This window comes from Pseudophryne corroboree, chromosome 3 (genome assembly GCF_028390025.1).
Source record: "Pseudophryne corroboree isolate aPseCor3 chromosome 3, aPseCor3.hap2, whole genome shotgun sequence".
Classification (NCBI taxonomy): Eukaryota; Metazoa; Chordata; class Amphibia; order Anura; family Myobatrachidae; genus Pseudophryne; species Pseudophryne corroboree.
The window spans coordinates 80,669,781-80,689,463 of NC_086446.1; the positions used below are offsets into that span (position 1 = coordinate 80,669,781).

At 46.2% G+C, this 19,683-nt stretch overlaps 1 protein-coding gene across 2 annotated transcripts in view; it reads left to right on the forward strand.

The window, feature by feature from the left end:
* Positions 1–852: 852 nt before the first annotated feature.
* LOC135054809 (zinc finger protein 271-like) overlaps positions 853–19,683 on the forward strand; it is a 70,217-nt gene continuing 51,386 nt past the window's right edge. The window contains exons 1-6 of one of the 2 annotated variants that reach the window (XM_063958168.1): positions 853–1,004; positions 9,204–9,352; positions 9,620–9,811; positions 9,936–10,014; positions 10,122–10,219; positions 17,182–17,383. In XM_063958168.1, coding sequence (XP_063814238.1) covers positions 9,275–9,352; positions 9,620–9,811; positions 9,936–10,014; positions 10,122–10,219; positions 17,182–17,383 — 649 coding nt within the window. In that variant the 5' untranslated portion in view covers positions 853–1,004; positions 9,204–9,274. The other variant, XM_063958169.1, reaches the window with a different exon arrangement.

Below are 19,683 nucleotides of genomic sequence, written 5' to 3' on the forward strand. Positions count from 1 at the left end.
GCCAATATCCGTGTTCATAGCTGGCGGTCTGAAAGGGATGTTACAATCTCTCTCACTGCTGTGTCTGTGTGGTTTGAAAAGGGGGTATTACAGTCGCTCTCACTGGTGTGAGTGTGTGAGTGTGAGTGTGGTGCTGGGTTGTTGGGCAGGCTGCCGCTGCTGCATGGTTGTGCTGCAATGGGAGTGTGCTCAGTGCTGTATGGGGGAGACTGCCACAGCAGTTGTGCAACACTGCATAGAAATTTTCAAGGGGTGTAAGCAACAATGACAATAGTTGTGCATCATACAGTACGTTCTGGAGCCAGTGTGCAGCAGAACTTGCAGGGAGGGACCATAAGTACAAGGAAATAAGTTTAACTGCGTCAAAGGGGGAAAAAAACTTCCTGATTGTCTCTAGTTTTCAGAGTCAGACAGTCACACAATGTTAGAATTAATAATTCCATAAATATACAATGTATGGGGACAGGTCAAAAGGAGAGGGAACAGCGACCCCTACGCTATGACATGATAATTACCTCTATCTGATATGTTCATCACTATAGCTATAACATACCTCCCGACCATCTCCAGGAGGGACCGAAGGCTCTGCTTCTGAACTTTCCTCTTAATTTATGATCGCCATCACCTGAAACAACTTTCTTATCCAGTAACCTGTTCAACACAGGTTCCGCCAATCATACATTAAGAGAAAAGTCCAGAAGCAGGGCATTCTGTCCCTCCTGGAGAGGATCATTTTGGGACTTGGGAGGTATGCTATAAAGAGCGAAATCAGCCTTTGCGTTCCACACGACTTCCGACATGTGCGTTCCACACTACTTCCACTCTGTGCGTTCCACCAAACATCCGCTCTGTGCGTTCCACCAGGGTTGATGCATAGAACCAATCATTCCACCAGACTTCCGCTCTGTGCGTTTCAAGGATCAGAACTAATTTTTCTTCGACCGCTGCTTCCGGGTCACGGGTCGAAGGAAGCAGAAAGGAGGCTTCGCTGTGCATGACAGCAGGTAATGCGATATTATACAGGAGTAGTAGCCTTTGGTGTCCGTTTCATTGCTTTAATTATCATCCAAGAGGAGCAGCTCCGTCCTGGTGTCCGGCTAACATGCGGCTGGTGGAGCGAACTCTGATGTCCTGCTATTATGATACAAGGAAGCTGACCTCTGCAACACAGGTTGAGCAGACTCTAGTGTCAGATAATTATACATGGGGAGGAAACCGTTGTGCCTTATTGTTGTAATACAGATGGAGCAGACTGTTGTGTTCTACAGTTATAATATGAGGGTCCAAGCTGTTATGTGCTATTATTATAATAGTACAGGTGGAGCAGACTCTGATGCCCTGTGATTATAATACATGTGGTGAAGGGTCTTGGGCCATGTTAACATTACGCAGGTGTAACAATCTGGTGCCCTGCTATTATATGACTGGTAGAGCAGACTCTGGCCTTCTGTTTTTTTAACACTGGCAGATCAAACGTTGGTGTCCTGTTATTAATATACAAGTGGATTAGTCGGATGTCCTGTTTAAAGTATGACAGGTGGAGCAGCCTCTGGTGTCCTGTCATAACCGCTGTGTGCATGGAAACAGTTGCTAATAAATGGTCAGTGAGACAGATAACCGATAGTAGATTATGTCAGGTAATAATAAAAATTCTTAATGATGAAACATGGAAGGAGCTGGGGAAGGATTAGTGTGAAGGACACAGTCGGTTCCTGGTCATGTAACAGAGGCTGCCTGTGATCACTGAGCTTGGGCTGCCTGTCAGGGTGTTCTCTGAGCAATGGGGGTAATTCCAAGTTGATCGCAGCAGGAAAATTTTTAGCAGTTGGGCAAAACCATGTGCACTGCAGGGGAGACAGATATAACATGTGCAGAGAGAGTTAGATTTGGGTGGGTTATTTTGTTTCTGTGCAGGGTAAATACTGGCTGCTTTATTTTTACACTGCAAATTAGATTGCAGATTGAACACACCCCACCCAAATCTAACTCTCTCTGCACATGTTATATCTGCCCCCCCTGCAGTGCACATGGTTTTGCCCAACTGCTAACAAAATTCCTGCTGCGATCAACTTGGAATTATCCCCTATACTCTAGGCTGTGATGCCGCTCACAGTGATACTTTGCTGTCTTCTCCCCATCTGATCATACTCTCCCCTTCCCTGTTTTAATGTCGCTTGTCTACAACTGTTCTGTTGAATTCTAATTTCCTACGTTCGTTCTCCTCTCCCCATTTATTTAAGACAGCCTTCTGCTCAGTATATCAGGTGAAATGATTATGCAGTTTCTATTAACCACAAGTTAAAGGATAATTAGTGTAATGATGTAACCTGCAGGTGCACACGTAAGGGGGGCTTCAAGTTGCCCAGAATCTTGTAAAGCATAGAAACCCTCCAGCCACCTGTCCCAGCAATGCGCTTGATGCCGCAGTTCTTCGCTCACTTTGTGCTCCTCAGCATTTTGAATCAGGATTGCATATCATCTCCCTATGACTCAGTCACTTTCTTGGGGTGCAGCAAATCAGAATGTCCTATAGCATGGCTAGAGAGGACACTGCAATGAGGGAAACATGCAAAGGGCGTCCCAGACAAAAAAGTTCCAGTACGCATATAGGGCCTAATTTTGAGTTGATCGCAGCAGCAAATTTGTTAGCAGTTGGGCACAACCATATGCACTGCAGGGGGGGGCAGATGTAACATGTGCAGACAGACTTAGATTTGGGTGGGGTGTGATCAAGCTGAAATCTAAATTGCAGTGTAAAAATAAAGCAGCCAGTATTTACCCTGCACAGAAACGAAATAACCCACCCAAATCTAACTCTCTGCACATGTTATATCTGCCCCCCCTGCAGTGCACATGGTTTTGCCCAATTGCTAACAAACTTGCTGCTGTGATCAACTCAGAATTACCCCCCATAGAACCTCATTCAGTAAGGATTGCAAAACTTGCGAATTATCATTCGCATTGTGCACGCGCTAGCAAACATAGCGACTAAAAATGCGTACACATTGTGATCGCAATGCAGCCGCTGTTTTACTGGCAGGAAGCCGGCGTTTCTGGATGGAAACCCACAGTTTTCTGGGTGTGTCTGAAATGCAGGTGCGCCCAGGCGGTTTTAAGGAGGGCCCCTAACGTCAGCGATGACCACTTCCAGCCTCTTGTGTAGCAAAAATTGTGGACGACCTTGCCTGGCGCAGATAGAAAAAAATCTTCGATGTTCCGGTAATTGCGTATATGGTTTTGTGATCAGCCCGCATATTGCGATGCATTCGCAATTTTTACGATGGGCGTTTTTTTCTCAATTTCTGGGTGGCAACTATTTGATTGCAGCAACTTCTTTTTAGCAGAAACGGCAATCCTTACTGAATAAGGTCCGTAGGACCCTATTCAGGTTGGATAACAGATTCTGCTAAAAAGCAAAATCTGCAAACGTTTCTTTCACATGCATACTACCCTCCGCCCAGCAGCTGCAACCGCAATTTACTTTGCGGTCGCAACAATTGTGCACGACCATTGCCTTCACAGCCTGGCTGCAAAGACAAGCGCACCGCCATCATTTTTCTAATCGGAGCCGCCCCGCGAATGCCTTTGCCTGTCAATCAGGCAGGGGTGTTCACAGCCTATGCAGGACGGGACCTGCGTATGCGCATTGGCGCCAGCTAGGATAAATTGCGTTCGCATTGCGATGCGATCTGTATGAAGCCAATAGTTACATGAAGGGGAGAAAAATGGTGTCATTGCAGTAGGGTTGTACATTTCTATAGTAATGTTATCTCTGCCTGGTATATGTGATGGAGATGGCAGGATTGCTCTGAGCAGCTCTCCATGTGCAGCTGATGTCCTGTCCCTGCTGCTGGTAGCACTGAGGGGGCTGGGAAGGGGGGAAAGGACACTGCCGGGAGCGATGTAGGGAAAGGGCATCAGTGGGGATTGTGTGCAGCCCCCGTGGTGGGACGGTACCGGCTGTGCGGCAGGGAGGACACGTATGATGTATGATGAGGCGCCTGACTGGATTTGCTGTGTGCTCACATTGATAACAAGTGCAGTCAGCACCAGAGGACTCGCTGTACATTGCGAGTGGGAGCGCAGACTCCTGTGTAAGTGTCTACTGCCACAGTATCCAGTCAAATGGTCGACAGTAATCATTCATAGCGCCGACACAATGTCAACATCAAAACGCGGTTTCAGGATGCCGACAGGTAAGGTTAAGCTGTGCAGAGTGTGGTTAGTCACTAGGGAGAGGGTTAGCGATAGGGGGAGAAATACTCCCCAGAACACTGAAGCATCACAGGTCTGTGCCAAAAGTCATTGTCACATGACCACCCGGACCTGGAAGAAGACGCTGGAGCTGCTGCTGCTTCCGGGAGATGGTAAGAAGCCACTAGACCAGGCATGTCCAAACTGCGGCCCTCCAGCTGTTGTGAAACTACATATCCTAGCATGCCCTGACACCGTTTTGCTGTCAGAGAATGCTAAAGCTGTGTCAGGGCATGCTGGGATGTGTAGTTTCACAACAGCTGGAGGGCCGCAGTTTGGACATGCCTGCACTAGACCACCAGGGATGGTTTGTCGACAGTTTATCATGTCGACATATCCAGCTAGAGATGAAGCTCATCAACATGGTCACTGACAAGTCATGCCACACCCTTTGTCACCTCCTCATAAAAATCATAGATCTGATCTATTATATATCAGCCAGCTGTATATAATCGTATAGTGATGCAGTCACCATGTCGACCGCAAAGTGTCAAAGTTTTTGACATGTCCACCTGCAGAATGTCGTCATGTGAATGTTGACATTCTGTGGGTTAGGCTGCGGATGGGAGGCTTAGGCTGCGGGAGGGTTAAAGGTCAGCGTTACTCTCTACTGGACCCAGAAGCCACCACACTGTTTTGTCAACATTCTCTTGTTGCTCGTTCTTCTGTGTCGTCATGGTGAATGTTGACATGATTGTGGACAAAACATACCGGACCCTTATAATCGGGGTATTAAGTCCTGCATCATATGTCAATTAGAGACATATTTACAGAAATCATACAATGACTTCATTTGTATGCTTCTTTTCAGGAGAGGGTTATGCGTGATGTCTATGCAAAGGGTATAGTATGGTATGTCGGCGGCCGGGCTCTCGGCGACTAGCATATCGGCGCCGGCATACCGACAGCGTGGCGTGCGCAAATGAGCCCGCTGCGCTCGCCATGCTGCTGGCACGGTGGCCACGCTATTTATTCTCCCTCCAGGGGGGGTCATGGACCCCCAAGAGGGAGAAAAAGTGTTGGTATACTGTGCGCCGGCAAACTGAAGACCACCCCTATGCACAGGTAAATCGATGGCTGGCCCATAAAGAGTATTATAGGTTTCTGCAAGGCTCAGCTATATTAAATAAGAGTATTCAAAAAAGTAGCGGCTATCCAAGGACCATAAGACATTATCATCCATTCAGCCAGTTACAGGAGTGCTATGCACCTTTGATTCGCGGTCAGACCTTAAGGAACCTGATTTTCTTTGGAAGACCATCCTCTAGTCTTGCCAGTCCCAGCAGCAGTTTATAGATCTTAAATGTAAGTTAATATTCTGTTTTTAATGCACGTCTATTTTAGTCAAAACTTTTGTATATACATTTGTATATTTATCTGAAACATTGAGGCTACTTCATATCATATTCAACAGCATGTAATAAATTATGTTGTCCAGTATTTAATGTATTCATTTGCCTGGCAACTCCTGGTTATATGTAACGATACATTTTAAGGCAAATATTATTAAGGTGAAGACTGTCCAGCTAGCGGATGAACATCGAAAGACAATGGTTTGCAACCATCAATGCTATCGATCCAATGGAAGCACTTTTTCCATCGAATGGCAAAGTTTGAGATGAATGTCAACCATTGGATACAGCTTTCCGATGTCTATCTGATGGCTGACAATATTGACAGCAGCTGCGGTCACACAGAAGTGGTGTCGGCACCTTGGCTTTTGTGCGAATGCGCTCTGGCTGATACTGCGCACGGTACAACCATCTTATGATTATGATAGGGATCAGTATGAAATACCTACAATCAAAATCCCAACGGTCAAAATACGACAACAATTGACCGACGGTCAAAATACAGACAAGGTCAAAATACCGACATTTAAAATGTCGACAGGTCATAAAGTCGACACAAGTTGTTGTTTTTTAAGTGTGTCGACATGGACACCATATAAGTGTACCGCGTCCCCTCGCATGACTCGCTGCGCTCGCCATGCTTCGGGCACACTATTATATTCCCCCTCCAGGTCCACTGGGATGGTAAATTATGAACAAGTCGGTTTCTATGAAAAGACCATGTCGACTTTTTGACCTGTCGACATTTAAAATGTCGTTATTTTGACTGTCGGTATTTTGACCATTGGTCAATGGTTGGTATTTTGACCGTCGGTATTTTGATTGTAAGTGAATCAACTGCATCCCTTTTAGTAGAGACATCACATTGCTTGTTTTATTGTCAAAAGCCCGGCAACCGTTCGATGGTGGGTTTCAGATGTCCATACCTTCGTCCGGTCAGATTTTATCCTTGGAACAACCAGTCATAGTGGTGTCACACAGACTCAGGTGAGTCCTGGTTGTGACACTCTTTCCCCCCCCCCCCCCCCTTTTATTTATACTCTCCTGTAATTCACTTCCTGCTGCAATCCATTGACCCCTTTCCCTGCATTGTCTGACCTGGTATACAAGCAGCAGGCTCTGGAGGGGGTGCGTCTGACATCACACAGCATGCCACCACTGTTTCTCACTGAGAGTCCGTGACCTCACATAGCGAGCGATGTATAACGTCACCGCAGCAGCCTGCTCACAGCCAGTCAGTGACGCTGAGGATTGAATTACACAAGCTGGGGTGTGGGATTTTACTTTTGGTCTTGATATTCCTGGGAAGCAAGAAGAATGAAAAGTAACTGTCCTGGAGTTAGCTAAACTGATGCACTATTTATATCACCCAGCTCCTTATACTGGATATGGTGGAGAGGCGCTGATAGGTATGTAGGAGAGAATGGTGGCAGCAGATTCATATTACAGTCCCACCTGGGCTTCTTGGTCTCCTTCCACTGGGACCCCGTTCCTCACCCACTGCTGTAGCTACAACATCAGGCCTCTGTTTTGGACATTATGGCCGGATGGTGTTGACTAGAACGGCAGCATGATATTGGATGGACACCTGGACTGCGGGTGCCACCTTCCTCTCCAGCACACGGTCTCTACACCTCTGTTTGGTGTCCGGAAAAAGAAGGACACTAAATATGGTGGGAGATGTTTGTGATGTCACCCAGTCATCCTCTTATCTCACATCAGTATTCGATCCCCTGGCCTGGTTCCTGCTGTTACAACTCATTTTACCATACACTGTACACAATAGAAGCATAGAATTTGATGGCAGATTAGAACCACTTGGCCCATCTAGTCTGCCACTTTGATATCTTGACCCACCCCCAGATCAGTGAGTGATCAGGTGTGTGTGTGTGTGTGTGTGTGTGTGTGTGTGTGTGTGTGTGTGTGTATATGTGATAGTTTTGTGACTTCTGTATAGTGACCAGTATGCTATCACTGTGACTTGTGTATAGTGACCATTTTGTTTTCACATCATACTTGCCTACTCTCTCGGAACGTTCAGGAGACTCACAAATCTTGGGTGATGCCCAGATGAGTGTACAAAGTCTCACAGAGACCATCCAGAGTGAAGGAAGAGGTCCAAGGGGCTTGATGTAATTTGGACCATTGAAGTTCTGCCCCCTGCTTTATAATGCCAGCAATCAAGGCGTTGGAGAGCTACATTGACGCTAGAATGGCCTCACCCAACCCCCCTCCTGTGCTCAGCCCACCTGACTGCTCGCTTTATTGTGGTGATCGGAAAGTGTGGTATAAATAAATTCTCCAAGCATGATACTTGTATTTTGAATTGTATCAGTTTATTTCTAAAATAAAATAAAAAAACGTGCAATGCTGGTAGGACCACAGGCAAATGACATAAAACAATAATGCTTTACAATGCTGTTGGATAAATAATAATTTTTAAGAAAGGCATGCTGCCTGCTTCGGCAGAAGACTTTCACTCTGATGAAGCTGTCAGAATGCCTGTGAAACGCGCCTAAACAACATTTTTACTAAAACTCCTCTGCTGTTTAAAGGACACTTCGAAGGACTGTCTGCTCATATTTATTTATTTATTTATTTTTATTTTATTTATTAACAGTTTCTTATATAGTGCAGCAAATTCCGTTACGCTTTAGAATTTGAAATAACAATAACAAACTGGGTGATAACAGTCATAGAGGTAGGAAGGCCCTGTTCGCAAGCTTACAATCTATAGAACCCACGCAGGACAGATTTGGATTTAGGGGTCTATTAAAGAAGCCTTGGAGAGAATTACAGTACCATCCGGTCAGCTCCTTACTGCCATATTTTTGAAAAAGGACAGTTAAGAGCTGATTGGTTAGTATTTTATCTCCATCCAATTTGTCTCTCTCCAGAGCTTAGTACATAGACCTGTCAGACCTTTATCCATCTCTAATGACTTACTATGATCAGGGAGCTTGTATTGACACAGCATGAATTTAATGTAAATATGCATGAATACCTCTCTCATGTGAGTATTGCTTAGTGTTCATTCTAGCACCCGGCACCTGTCACAACCCATGCAGTTCCTCTTTCCTGCCTGGGGTGTTGCTCTCTGCTCTGGTGCTTCTATCACACTCTGGTCTGTTTCTCAGTGTTGACATACAGCCCAGAGTTTGCTAGACACACCAGACAGGAGAGAGGAACTGCACGGGTTGTGCCGGGTGCTAGAATAAGAAGTAATTGGTTTGATCTGTCACTAGGATTATTGGTTTGTACAGTACAGTTTGTTTTCTGATTTTTCAGGTATATATCTACGAATGCAGAGGTTCTCAAACGCGGTCCTCAAGGCAACCCAACGGTCCAGGTTCTAGGTGTATACATGGCTCAGCACAGGTGGTTACATCAAATTGACTGAGGTGCTAATTATGTCACCTGTGCCCAAGCATGGATATTCTTAAATCCTGGGCCGATGGGATGCCAGGCTTTCAGTGTGCAAAACTTAAGGAATAGAGCCCAAGTAGCATTAATCAAAACGGGGAATCAAAGTACTGGGTTTTTGGATTGTGTTACATGTGCACTCTGTGATGTTTATTATGTTGTGTTTATTTGTAGGCAAATGAGCTGAATTGATCCAGAGTCTTCATTAATTTGCACATTCTGCATCCTTATTTATATCAGTAAGGATGTACAAGGACAGGAGTCAAGTGACTGAGAGGATAATAAATCTCACCCTGGAGATCATCCACCTGCTGACTGGGGAGGTGAGGGGATCTGGGAATCTCACAGTGGCATCACTAATACTAATGCAGAGACTTGACTGTGGAGGTGAGGGAGTCTGGGAGTGTCACAGTGACATCACTCTTATCTCGATTACTAACACAGGGACCTGACTGGGGAGGTGAGGGGGTCTGGCAGTGTCACAGTGACATCATTCTTATCTCTCTTACTAACACAGAGACCTGACTGGGGAGGTGAGGGGGTCCTTAACAGTTTAATTTAGATTTTTATTGATGTCTCTCATTCCACAGGATTACACTGTAGTGAGGAAGACATCTGGTGAGTGTGAGACACCCAGTAGCAGTCCCTGTAAATCAGGAGGACTGAGCAAGACCCAGAGCCCCATCACGGAGCCTCCACTTCAGTCACTGATACATGAGAGAGACAATGAGCAGAAGATCCTGGAACTCGCCAACAAGATCATTCAGCTGCTGACTGGAGAGGTGACTGTTGGGAATGGGGCATTATACAGTAACACCGGGGGAGGTGTTTGGGTGATGACTGTGTCATTGTGTGTGTCAGGTTCCTAAAAGGTGTCAGGATGTCACTGTCTATCTCTCCATGCAGGAGGGGGAATATTTAGGAGAACACAAGGTTCTGCATGAGGACTTGATGAAGGAGAATCAGTGGACCTTCATATCACTGGGTAAGAGGAGATATTAATTTATCTTAAAGGAGAGAGTAGGTTGAGTGCCAACTAGATACACACATCACCTATATACAAGGTACTTAATCACTGTGTCTCTCCTACAGATGGATCCAGTAACAGAGATACCCCAGAGAGATGTCCCCGTCCTCTTTATACACAGGACGGTACAGAGGAGAATCACAGGATCCCACAGAAGGATGGGGTAGGTGGAACTTAGGGTCTCCGGTTATCGCATTTAACCACTTAACTGACTAATTATTTTCCGAAAAAAACACTCGGAAAATGTTGAGTTTTCTTATGAGTGAATTAGGTGTAGATTGTGTGTGTGTGTGTGTGTGTGTGTGTGTATATATATATATATATATATATATATATATATATATATATATATATATATAATTTATTTATTTATTTATTTTTTTTACTTTTTTATATTTGAAAATAAATGTTTTTTCCCGAACATTGCGGCTTTCGTTTTGAAAGCCGGGACAGCCATCAGGTACACAGGGGGTGCTTGGGGGGGTTAATTTACACTTCCCCCGCGGCTGCTATTGTCTGCAGCCGCTGGGTGCGGGGTCCTGCCGTGCTGACTGATCAGCAGCACAGCAAACACTGAGGTGAGGGTGCAGAGAGGTATGATTTTTAAATCTTTACTCTAAAAAGAAAATACCCCCCTCAGACTTCCCCACATGTCCATCGGATCCCCCACATTCTCTCAGGCCTCCCCATATGTTTTATATACCTATCAGATATGCCATGTGTTCTCACACCTCCTTAGTTGCGCCTCATAATATCCATCAAACACCCACATGCATCTTAAATATCATAAAATCTCCCTTGTCCACAAGCATGTACAGATACTGCAGCCATATCACAGGTTTCTTTTTATTCCACAATGAACACTTTTCATTTTATTCCACATCACAGAAAACAACATGTCTGTATCTGCACATCACTGCACAGTCCTCCTCCTTGTTCTCATCTTAGCAGCACAGTCAAGCATCCATTACCTGCACCCTGCAGATGGCGCATATGTTACAGTCCACATCTGAGCTCCACGCCGCTACTGCATAATATTTCAGTGCAAACATCTGACCTGGTGAGCTGCGTCTACTGATCATCCATAATACTTCAGGAGCCGTATTGGAACCTAAGGGCAGAAGGGAGAGTGAGAGAACATACCAGAATATCCTCCTCTTCCTCTGCTAATTCAGTGACCAGCGCAGCCAGCCACTGTTTTGGTAGCTAAGTCCAGCTCTGCTATTCGTTTTTCCTGGATAAAAGACGTACTATAGCTCATCAGTTTAAACACTAGTCTCGTACCAAAGTGAGTTTTCACTATATGAGCTGTAGAGATGCTTTGTGGAATAAATGTACTAAACGTGAAAATAGGTGACGTTGCCCAAAGCAACCAACCAGATTCTGTCTGCCATTTTCTAGGATGCAACAGAGAAATGATAGGCAAAATCTGATTGGTTGCTATGGGAAACATCACCTCTTTTCACTTTTAGAAAGTAAATTTACCCCTGTGTGTGTGTTTTATACACTGGCATTGCACTGTTTCTTCTCAGTGACTTTATTAACGTGTTATTTTATTTTCTCTATCGTCCTAGTGGATGCTGGGGTTCCTGAAAGGACCATGGGGAATAGCGGCTCCGCAGGAGACAGGGCACAAAAAGTAAAGCTTTAGGATCAGGTGGTGTGCACTGGCTCCTCCCCCTATGACCCTCCTCCAAGCCTCAGTTAGATTTTTGTGCCCGGCCGAGAAGGGTGCAATCATGGTGGCTCTCCTAAAGAGCTGCTTAGAAAAGTTTAGCTTAGGTTTTTTATTTTACAGTGAGTCCTGCTGGCAACAGGATCACTGCAACGAGGGACTTAGGGGAGAAGAAGTGAACTCACCTGCGTGCAGGATGGATTGGCTTCTTGGCTACTGGACATTAGCTCCAGAGGGACGATCACAGGTACAGCCTGGATGGTCACCGGAGCCTCGCCGCCGGCCCCCTTGCAGATGCTGAAACGAGAAGAGGTCCAGAATCGGCGGCAGAAGACTCCTCAGTCTTCTAAAGGTAGCGCACAGCACTGCAGCTGTGCGCCATTTTCCTCTCAGCACACTTCACACGGCAGTCACTGAGGGTGCAGGGCGCTGGGAGGGGGGCGCCCTGGGAGGCAAATGAAAACCTAATTTGGCTAAAAATACCTCACATATAGCCTCCGGGGGCTATATGGAGATATTTAACCCCTGCCAGAATCCGTTAAGAGCGGGAGACGAGGCCGTCGAAAAAGGGGCGGGGCCTATCTCCTCAGCACACAGCGCCATTTTCCCTCACAGAAAGGCTGGAGGGAAGGCTCCCAGGCTCTCCCCTGCACTGCACTACAGAAACAGGGTTAAAACAGAGAGGGGGGGCACTAATTTGGCGTTAGAAATATATAAAAAAGATGCTATAAGGGAAAACACTTATATAAGGTTGTCCCTATATAATTATAGCGTTTTTGGTGTGTGCTGGCAAACTCTCCCTCTGTCTCTCCAAAGGGCTAGTAGGTCCTGTCCTCTATCAGAGCATTCCCTGTGTGTGTGCTGTGTGTCGGTACGTGTGTGTCGACATGTATGAGGACGATGTTGGTGAGGAGGCGGAGCAATTGCCTGTAATGGTGATGTCACTCTCTAGGGAGTCGACACCGGAATGGATGGCTTATTTAGGGAATTACGTGATAATGTCAACACGCGGCAAGGTCGGTTGACGACATGAGACGGCCGACAAACAATTAGTACCGGTCCAGACGTCTCAAAAACACCGTCAGGGGTTTTAAAACGCCCGTTTACTTTAGTCGGTCGACACAGACACAGACAGGGACACTGAATCCAGTGTCGACGGTGAATAAACAAACGTATTCCTTATTAGGGCCACACGTTAAGGGCAATGAAGGAGGTGTTACATATTTCTGATACTACAAGTACCACAAAAGAGGGTATTATGTGGGATGTGAAAAAACTACCGTAGTTTTTCCTGAATCAGATAAATTAAATGAAGTGTGTGATGATGCGTGGGTTCCCCCCGATAGAAAATATGGGCGGTATACCCTTTCCCGCCAGAAGTTAGGGCGCGTTGGGAAACACCCCTTAGGGTGGATAAGGCGCTCACACGCTTATCAGAACAAGTGGCGGTACCGTCTATAGATAGGGCCGTCCTCAAGGAGACAGCTGACAGGAGGCTGGAAAAATATCATAAAAAGTATATACACACATACTGGTGTTATACTGCGACCAGCGATCGCCTCAGCCTGGATGTGCAGAGCTGGGGTGGCTTGGTCGGATTCCCTGACTAAAAATATTGATACCCTTGACAGGGACAGTATTTTATTGACTATAGAGCATTTAAAGGATGCATTTCTATATATGCGAGATGCACAGAGGGATATTTGCACTCTGGCATCAAGAGTAAGTGCGATGTCCATATCTGCCAGAAGATGTTTATGGACACGACAGTGGTCAGGTGATGCAGATTCCAAACGGCACAAAGGTGTATTGCCGTATAAAGGAAGAGGAGTTATTTGGGGTCGGTCCATCGGACCTGGTGGCCACGGCAACTGCTGAAAAATCCACCGTTTTTTACCCTAAGTCACATCTCTGCAGAAAAAGACACCGTCTTTTCAGCTTCAGTCCTTTCGTCCCTATAAGAGTCATATCTGCCCAGGGATAGAGGAAAGGGAAGAAGACTGCAGCAGGCAGCCCATTCCCAGGAACAGAAGCGTTCCACCGCTTCTGACAAGCTCTCAGCATGACGCTGAGACCGTACAGGACCCCTGGATCCTACAAGTAGTATCCCAGGGGTACAGATTGGAATGTCGAGACGTTTCCCCTGCGCAGGCTCCTGAAGTCTGCTTTACCAAGGTCTCCCTCCGACAAGGAGGCAGTATGGGAAAAAATTCACGAGCTGTATTCCCAGCAGGTGATAATTAAATTACCCCTCCTACAACAAGAAAAGGGGTATTATTCCACACTATATTGTGGTACTGAAGCCAGAAGGCTAGGTGAGACCTATTCTAAATCTAAAAAAATTTGAACACTTACAAAGGTTCAAATCAAGATGGAGTCACTCAGAGCAGTGATAACGAACCGGGAAGAAGGGGACTATATGGTGTCCCGAGACATCAGGGATGCTTACCTCCATGTCCCAAATTTGCCCTTATCACTAAGGGTACCTCAGGTTCGTGGTACAGAACTGTCACTATCAGTTTCAGACGCTGCCGTTTGGATTGTCCACGGCACCCCGGGTCTTTACCAAGGTAATGGCCGAAATGATGGTTCTTCTTCGAAGAAAAGGCGTCTTAATTATCCCTTACTTGGACGATCTCCTGATAAGGGCAAAGTCCAGGGAACAGTTGGAGGTCGGAGTAGCACTATCTCGGATACTGTTACAACAGCAGGGGTGGATTCTAAATATTCCAAAATCGCAGCTGATCCCGACAACAAGTCTCCTGTGCTTAGGGATGATTCTGGACACAGTCCAAAAAAAAAAAAAAAAAAGGTGTTTCTCCCGGAAGAGAAAGCCAGGGAGTTATCCGAGCTAGTCAGGAACCTCCTAAAATCAGTGCATCATTGCACGAGGGCCATGGTAAAAAAAATGGTGACTTCCTTCGAAGCAATTCCAGTCTGCAGATTTCATGCAAGAACTTTTCAGTGGGATCTGCTGGACAAATGGTCCGGATCGCATCTTCAGATGCATCAGCGGATAACCTTATATCCAAGGACAAGGGTGTCTCTCCTGTGGTGGTTACAGAGTGCTCATCTTCTAGAGGGCCGCAGATTCGACATTCAGTTTTGGATGTTGGTGACCACGGAGGCCAGCCCGAGAGGCTGGGGAGCAGTCACACAAGGAAAAAATTTCCAGGGAGTGTGATCAAGTCTGGAGACTTTTCTCCACATAAATATAGCTAAGGGTAAATTTATAATGCTCTAAGCTTAGCAAGACCTCTGCTTCAAGGTCAGCCGGTATTGATCCAGTGGGATAAAACATCACGGCAGTCGCCCACGTAAATAGACAGGGCGGCACAAGAAGCAGGAGGGCAGTGGCAAAAACTGTAAGGACTTTTCACTGGGCGGAAAATCATGTGATAGCACTGTCAGCAGTGTTTCATTCCGGGAATGGAAACTGGGAAGCAGACTTCCTCAGTAGGCACGACCTCCACCCGGCAGAGTGGGAACTTCATGGGGAAGTTTTCCACATGATTGTAAACCGTTGGGAATTACCAAAGGTGGACATGATGGCGTCCCGTCTGAACAAAAAACGGGACAGGTATTGCGCCAGGTTAAGAGACCCTCAGGCAATAGCTGTGGACGTTCTGGTAACACCGTGGGTGTACCAGTCGGTGTATGTGTTCCATCCTCTGCTTTTCATACCTAAGGTACTGAGAATTATAAGACGTAGAGGAGTAAGAACTATACTCATGGCTCCGGATTGGCCAAGAAGGACTTGGTACCCGGAACTTCAAGAGATGCTCACAGAGGACTTATGGCCTCTGCCGCTAAGAAGGGACTTGTTTCAGCAAGTACCATGTCTGTTCCAAGACTTACCGCAGCTGCGTTTGACGGCATGGCGGTGGAACGCCGGATCCTAAGGGAAAAGGCATTCAGGAAGAGGTCATTCCTACCCTGGTCAAAGCCAGAAAGGAGGTGACCGCACAACATTATCACCACATGTGGCGAAAATATGTTGCGTGGTGTGAGGCCAGGAAGGCCCCACGAAGAAATTTCAACTCGGTCGATTCCTGCATTTCCTGCAAACAGGAGTGTCTATGGGCCTCAAATTGGGGTCCATTAAGGTTCAAATTTCGGCCCTGTCGATTTTTCTTCCAGAAAGAATTGGCTTCAGTTCCTGAAGTCCAGAAGTTTGTCAAGGGAGTATTGCATATACAACCCCCTTTTGTGCCTCCAGTGGCACTGTGGGATCTCAACGTAGTTCTGGGATTCCTCAAAACACATTGGTTTAAAACCAGTCAAATCTGTGGATTTGAAGCATCTCACATGAAAAGTGAACATGCTCTTGGACCTGGCCTGGACCAGGCGAGTGTCAAATTGGTGGTTTTTTTTCTCAAAAAAAGCCCATATCTGTTTGTCCATTCGGACAGGGCAGAGCTGCGGACTCGTCCCCAGTTCTCTCCCTAAGGTGGTGTCAGTGTTTCACCTGAACCAGCTTATTGTGGTGTCTTGCGCCTACTAGGGACTTGGAGGACTCCAAGTTGCTAGATGTGGTCAGGGCCCTGAAAATATAGGTTCCAGGACGGCTGGAGTCAGGAAAACTGACTTGCTGTTATCCTGTATACACCCAACAAACTGGGTGCTCTTGCTTCTAAGCAGACTTTTGCTAGTTGGATGTGTAATACAATTCAGCTTGCACATTCTGTGGCAGGCCTGCCACAGCCAAAATATGTAAATGCCCATTCCACAAGGAAGGTGGGCTCATCTTGGGCGGCTGCCCGAGGGGTCTCGGCTTTACAACTTTGCCGAGCGGCTATTTAGTCAGGGGCAAACACGTTTGTAAAATCCTACAAATTTGATAACCTGGCTAAGGAGGACCTGGAGTTCTCTCATTCGGTGCTGCAGAGTCATCCGCACTCTCCCGCCCGTTTGGGAGCTTTGGTATAATCCCCATGGTCCTTTCAGGAACCCCAGCATCCACTAGGACGATAGAGAAAATAAGAATTTACTTACCGATAATTCTATTTCTCGGAGTCCGTAGTGGATGCTGGGCGCCCATCCCAAGTGCGGATTATCTGCAATACTTGTACATAGTTACAAAAATCGGGTTATTATTGTTGTGAGCCATCTTTCAGAGGCTCCGCTGTTATCATACTGTTAACTGGGTTCAGATCACAGGTTGTACAGTGTGATTGGTGTGGCTGGTATGAGTCTTACCCGGGATTCATAAATCCTTCCTTATTGTGTACGCTCGTCCGGGCACAGTATCCTAACTGAGGCTTGGAGGAGGGTCATAGGGGGAGGAGCCAGTGCACACCACCTGATCCTAAAGCTTTACTTTTTGTGCCCTGTCTCCTGCGGAGCCGCTATTCCCCATGGTCCTTTCAGGAACCCCAGCATCCACTACGGACTCCGAGAAATAGAATTATCGGTAAGTAAATTCTTATTTTTATTTGCTTTCCGGGTAGGATAAAGATATGACTGGAATTAAAGTAGAATGTATAAAAGGAGAAGAGACGTTTGTAACTGTTAACAAGGCAGAGGACATAGGGGGAGAAGAAGTGATGTACGTGACTGATGAGGAAGGAGATATAGAGGTAGAAGAAGAGACGTATGTGAGGGGTGATCAGCAGTGTAAGGAGGAGAAAATCCCTACAGATATCCGCACAGGTGAGTAATAATCACTTATTACAGAAAACAGAAAATATTCCCATTAAAACATTACACATGAAAATACCACCTCAGGAGACTATATAATAAATGGCAAAATAATACAATGCTCCCAAGCAGAATCAATACAACATGCCCAGAATGATAAGAGCCTTTCTTTGAATAATGAACAGAGAATCTGTAGCTTGAAACATCTCTTTTCAGTCTCGCTGCATTCTTCAGGAGGGTGGTCTTCAGTTTGCCGAATGTCGGGATCCCGGCGCACAGTATACCGGCGCCGGAATCCCGACACCCGGCATACCGACATATATTCTCCCTCGTGGGGGTCCACGACCACCCTGGAGGGAGAATAAAATACGCGCGCCACCGTGCCCGTAGCGTGGCGAGCCCGCAAGGGGCTCCTTTGCGCTCGCCACGGTGTCGGTATGCCGGCGGTCGGGCTCCCGGCTCTGGTATGCTGGTCGCCGGGAGCCCGCCCGCCGGCATACCATACTACACCCCTTCAGGATAATGATGCACCAGGGAGGGATGAAATGTTCAGGTGAGATGAGAGAGCGATGAGTATACAGCCTGTGTGTATTATTATTCGGGGGAATGTGCCTCACAGATCAAATGCATCAGGGGAGAATAAATGTTAAAATAAATGATAAAAAGAAACCTGTGCTTTGTTTTCACCAAATCTGGCGCTCCAAATGGAAAGGCTTGTGTTCCAGCGCTAACGTAAAAATGTACAGGGAACATATGTGTTTCAGAGGAGTCTTGGATGGAATACAGACAGTAGGTTTATTTTTAACCAGTAGGGTCAATTTTCAAACTCATAATTCATTATTTGTCTTCACATAAAACATTTTTTTTAAATCATAATACTAATAATAATACAATAAGTATTCAATCCCTGTGCTGAGGAAGCTCCAAGTTTATACTGCTAAAAGATATTACACTAAAATTTGGCTTTGACTTAGCTTCAACCGTACCATTGGTCACACTATGAATCTGAAGGAAAGCTGGCAAAAGGAAGACCAAAGAGCATTCAAAAAATATTCCAGATAATATTATAGACGTGTACAAGATAGGAAATGGCTACAAAATAATACCCAAGTGCTTGGCTGTCCCAGTGAGCAATGGGCCTAATTCAGATCTGATCGCAGCAGCAAATTTGTTCGCTAATAGGCAAAACCATGTGCACTGCAGGGGGGGCAGATGTAACATGTGCAGAGAGAGTTAGATTTTGGTGGGGTATGTTCATACTGAAATCATAATTTCAGTGTAAAAATAAAGCAGCCAGTATTTACCCTGCACAGAAACTATAACCCACCCAAATCTAACTATCTCTGCACATGTTATATCTGCCTCCCCTGCAGTGCACATGGGCCCTCATTCCGAGTTGTTAGCTCGCTAGCTGCTTTTAGCATCATTGCACACGCTAGGCCGCTGCTCTCTGGGAGTGTATCTTAGCTTAGCAGAATAGCAAACGAAAAATTAGCAGAACTGCTACTAAATATATTCTTGCAGTTTCTGAGTAGCTCCAGACCTACTCCTAGATTGCGGTCACCTCAGTCCGTTTAGTTCCTGGTTTGACATCACAAACATGCCCTGCGTTCGGCCAGCCACTCCCCCGTTTCTCCAGACACTCCCGTGTTTTTCCCTGACACGCCTGCGTTTTTTAGCACCCTCCCGGAGAACGCTCACTTACCACCCAGAAACGCCCCTTTCCTGTCAATCATTTACCGATAAGCAGTGCGACTGAAAAGCGTCACTCGAACACCAGCAAATCTACTAAATTTCGTGTTGAATAACTTAGCGCATGCGCTCTGCGTACCATGCGCATGCGCAGTTAGCAATAAATCGCAGCATAGCGAAAATCGGCAACGAGCGAACAACTCTGAATGACCCCCATGGTTTTGTCCAACTGCTAACAAATTTGCTGCTGTGATCAGATCTGAATTAGGTCCAATGTTGGGTCAATAGTGAGGAAATGGATACTGGATGATACCACCCAGGCACTGCCTGGACAAGGTCGTCCCTTAGCACTCAATGTCAGAGCTAGAAGGAGACATTTAAGGTAACCCCAGAGAGGCCACTATCACTGTGCAGAAGCTCCAGAGGTCAGTGGATGAAACTGGAGTGATGGTGCCCCAGACAAACATATCAGGAGCTCTGCATACAGCTGGCCTGTATGGGAACCTAGCTAGGAGGAAGCCATTACTGAAAAGTTGGCCCCCAAACATAAGAGTGACCCACTTAAAATGTTGGGTAAAATTGTGTGGTCCACTAGGTTACCCTATACCCTCTTCTCTAAG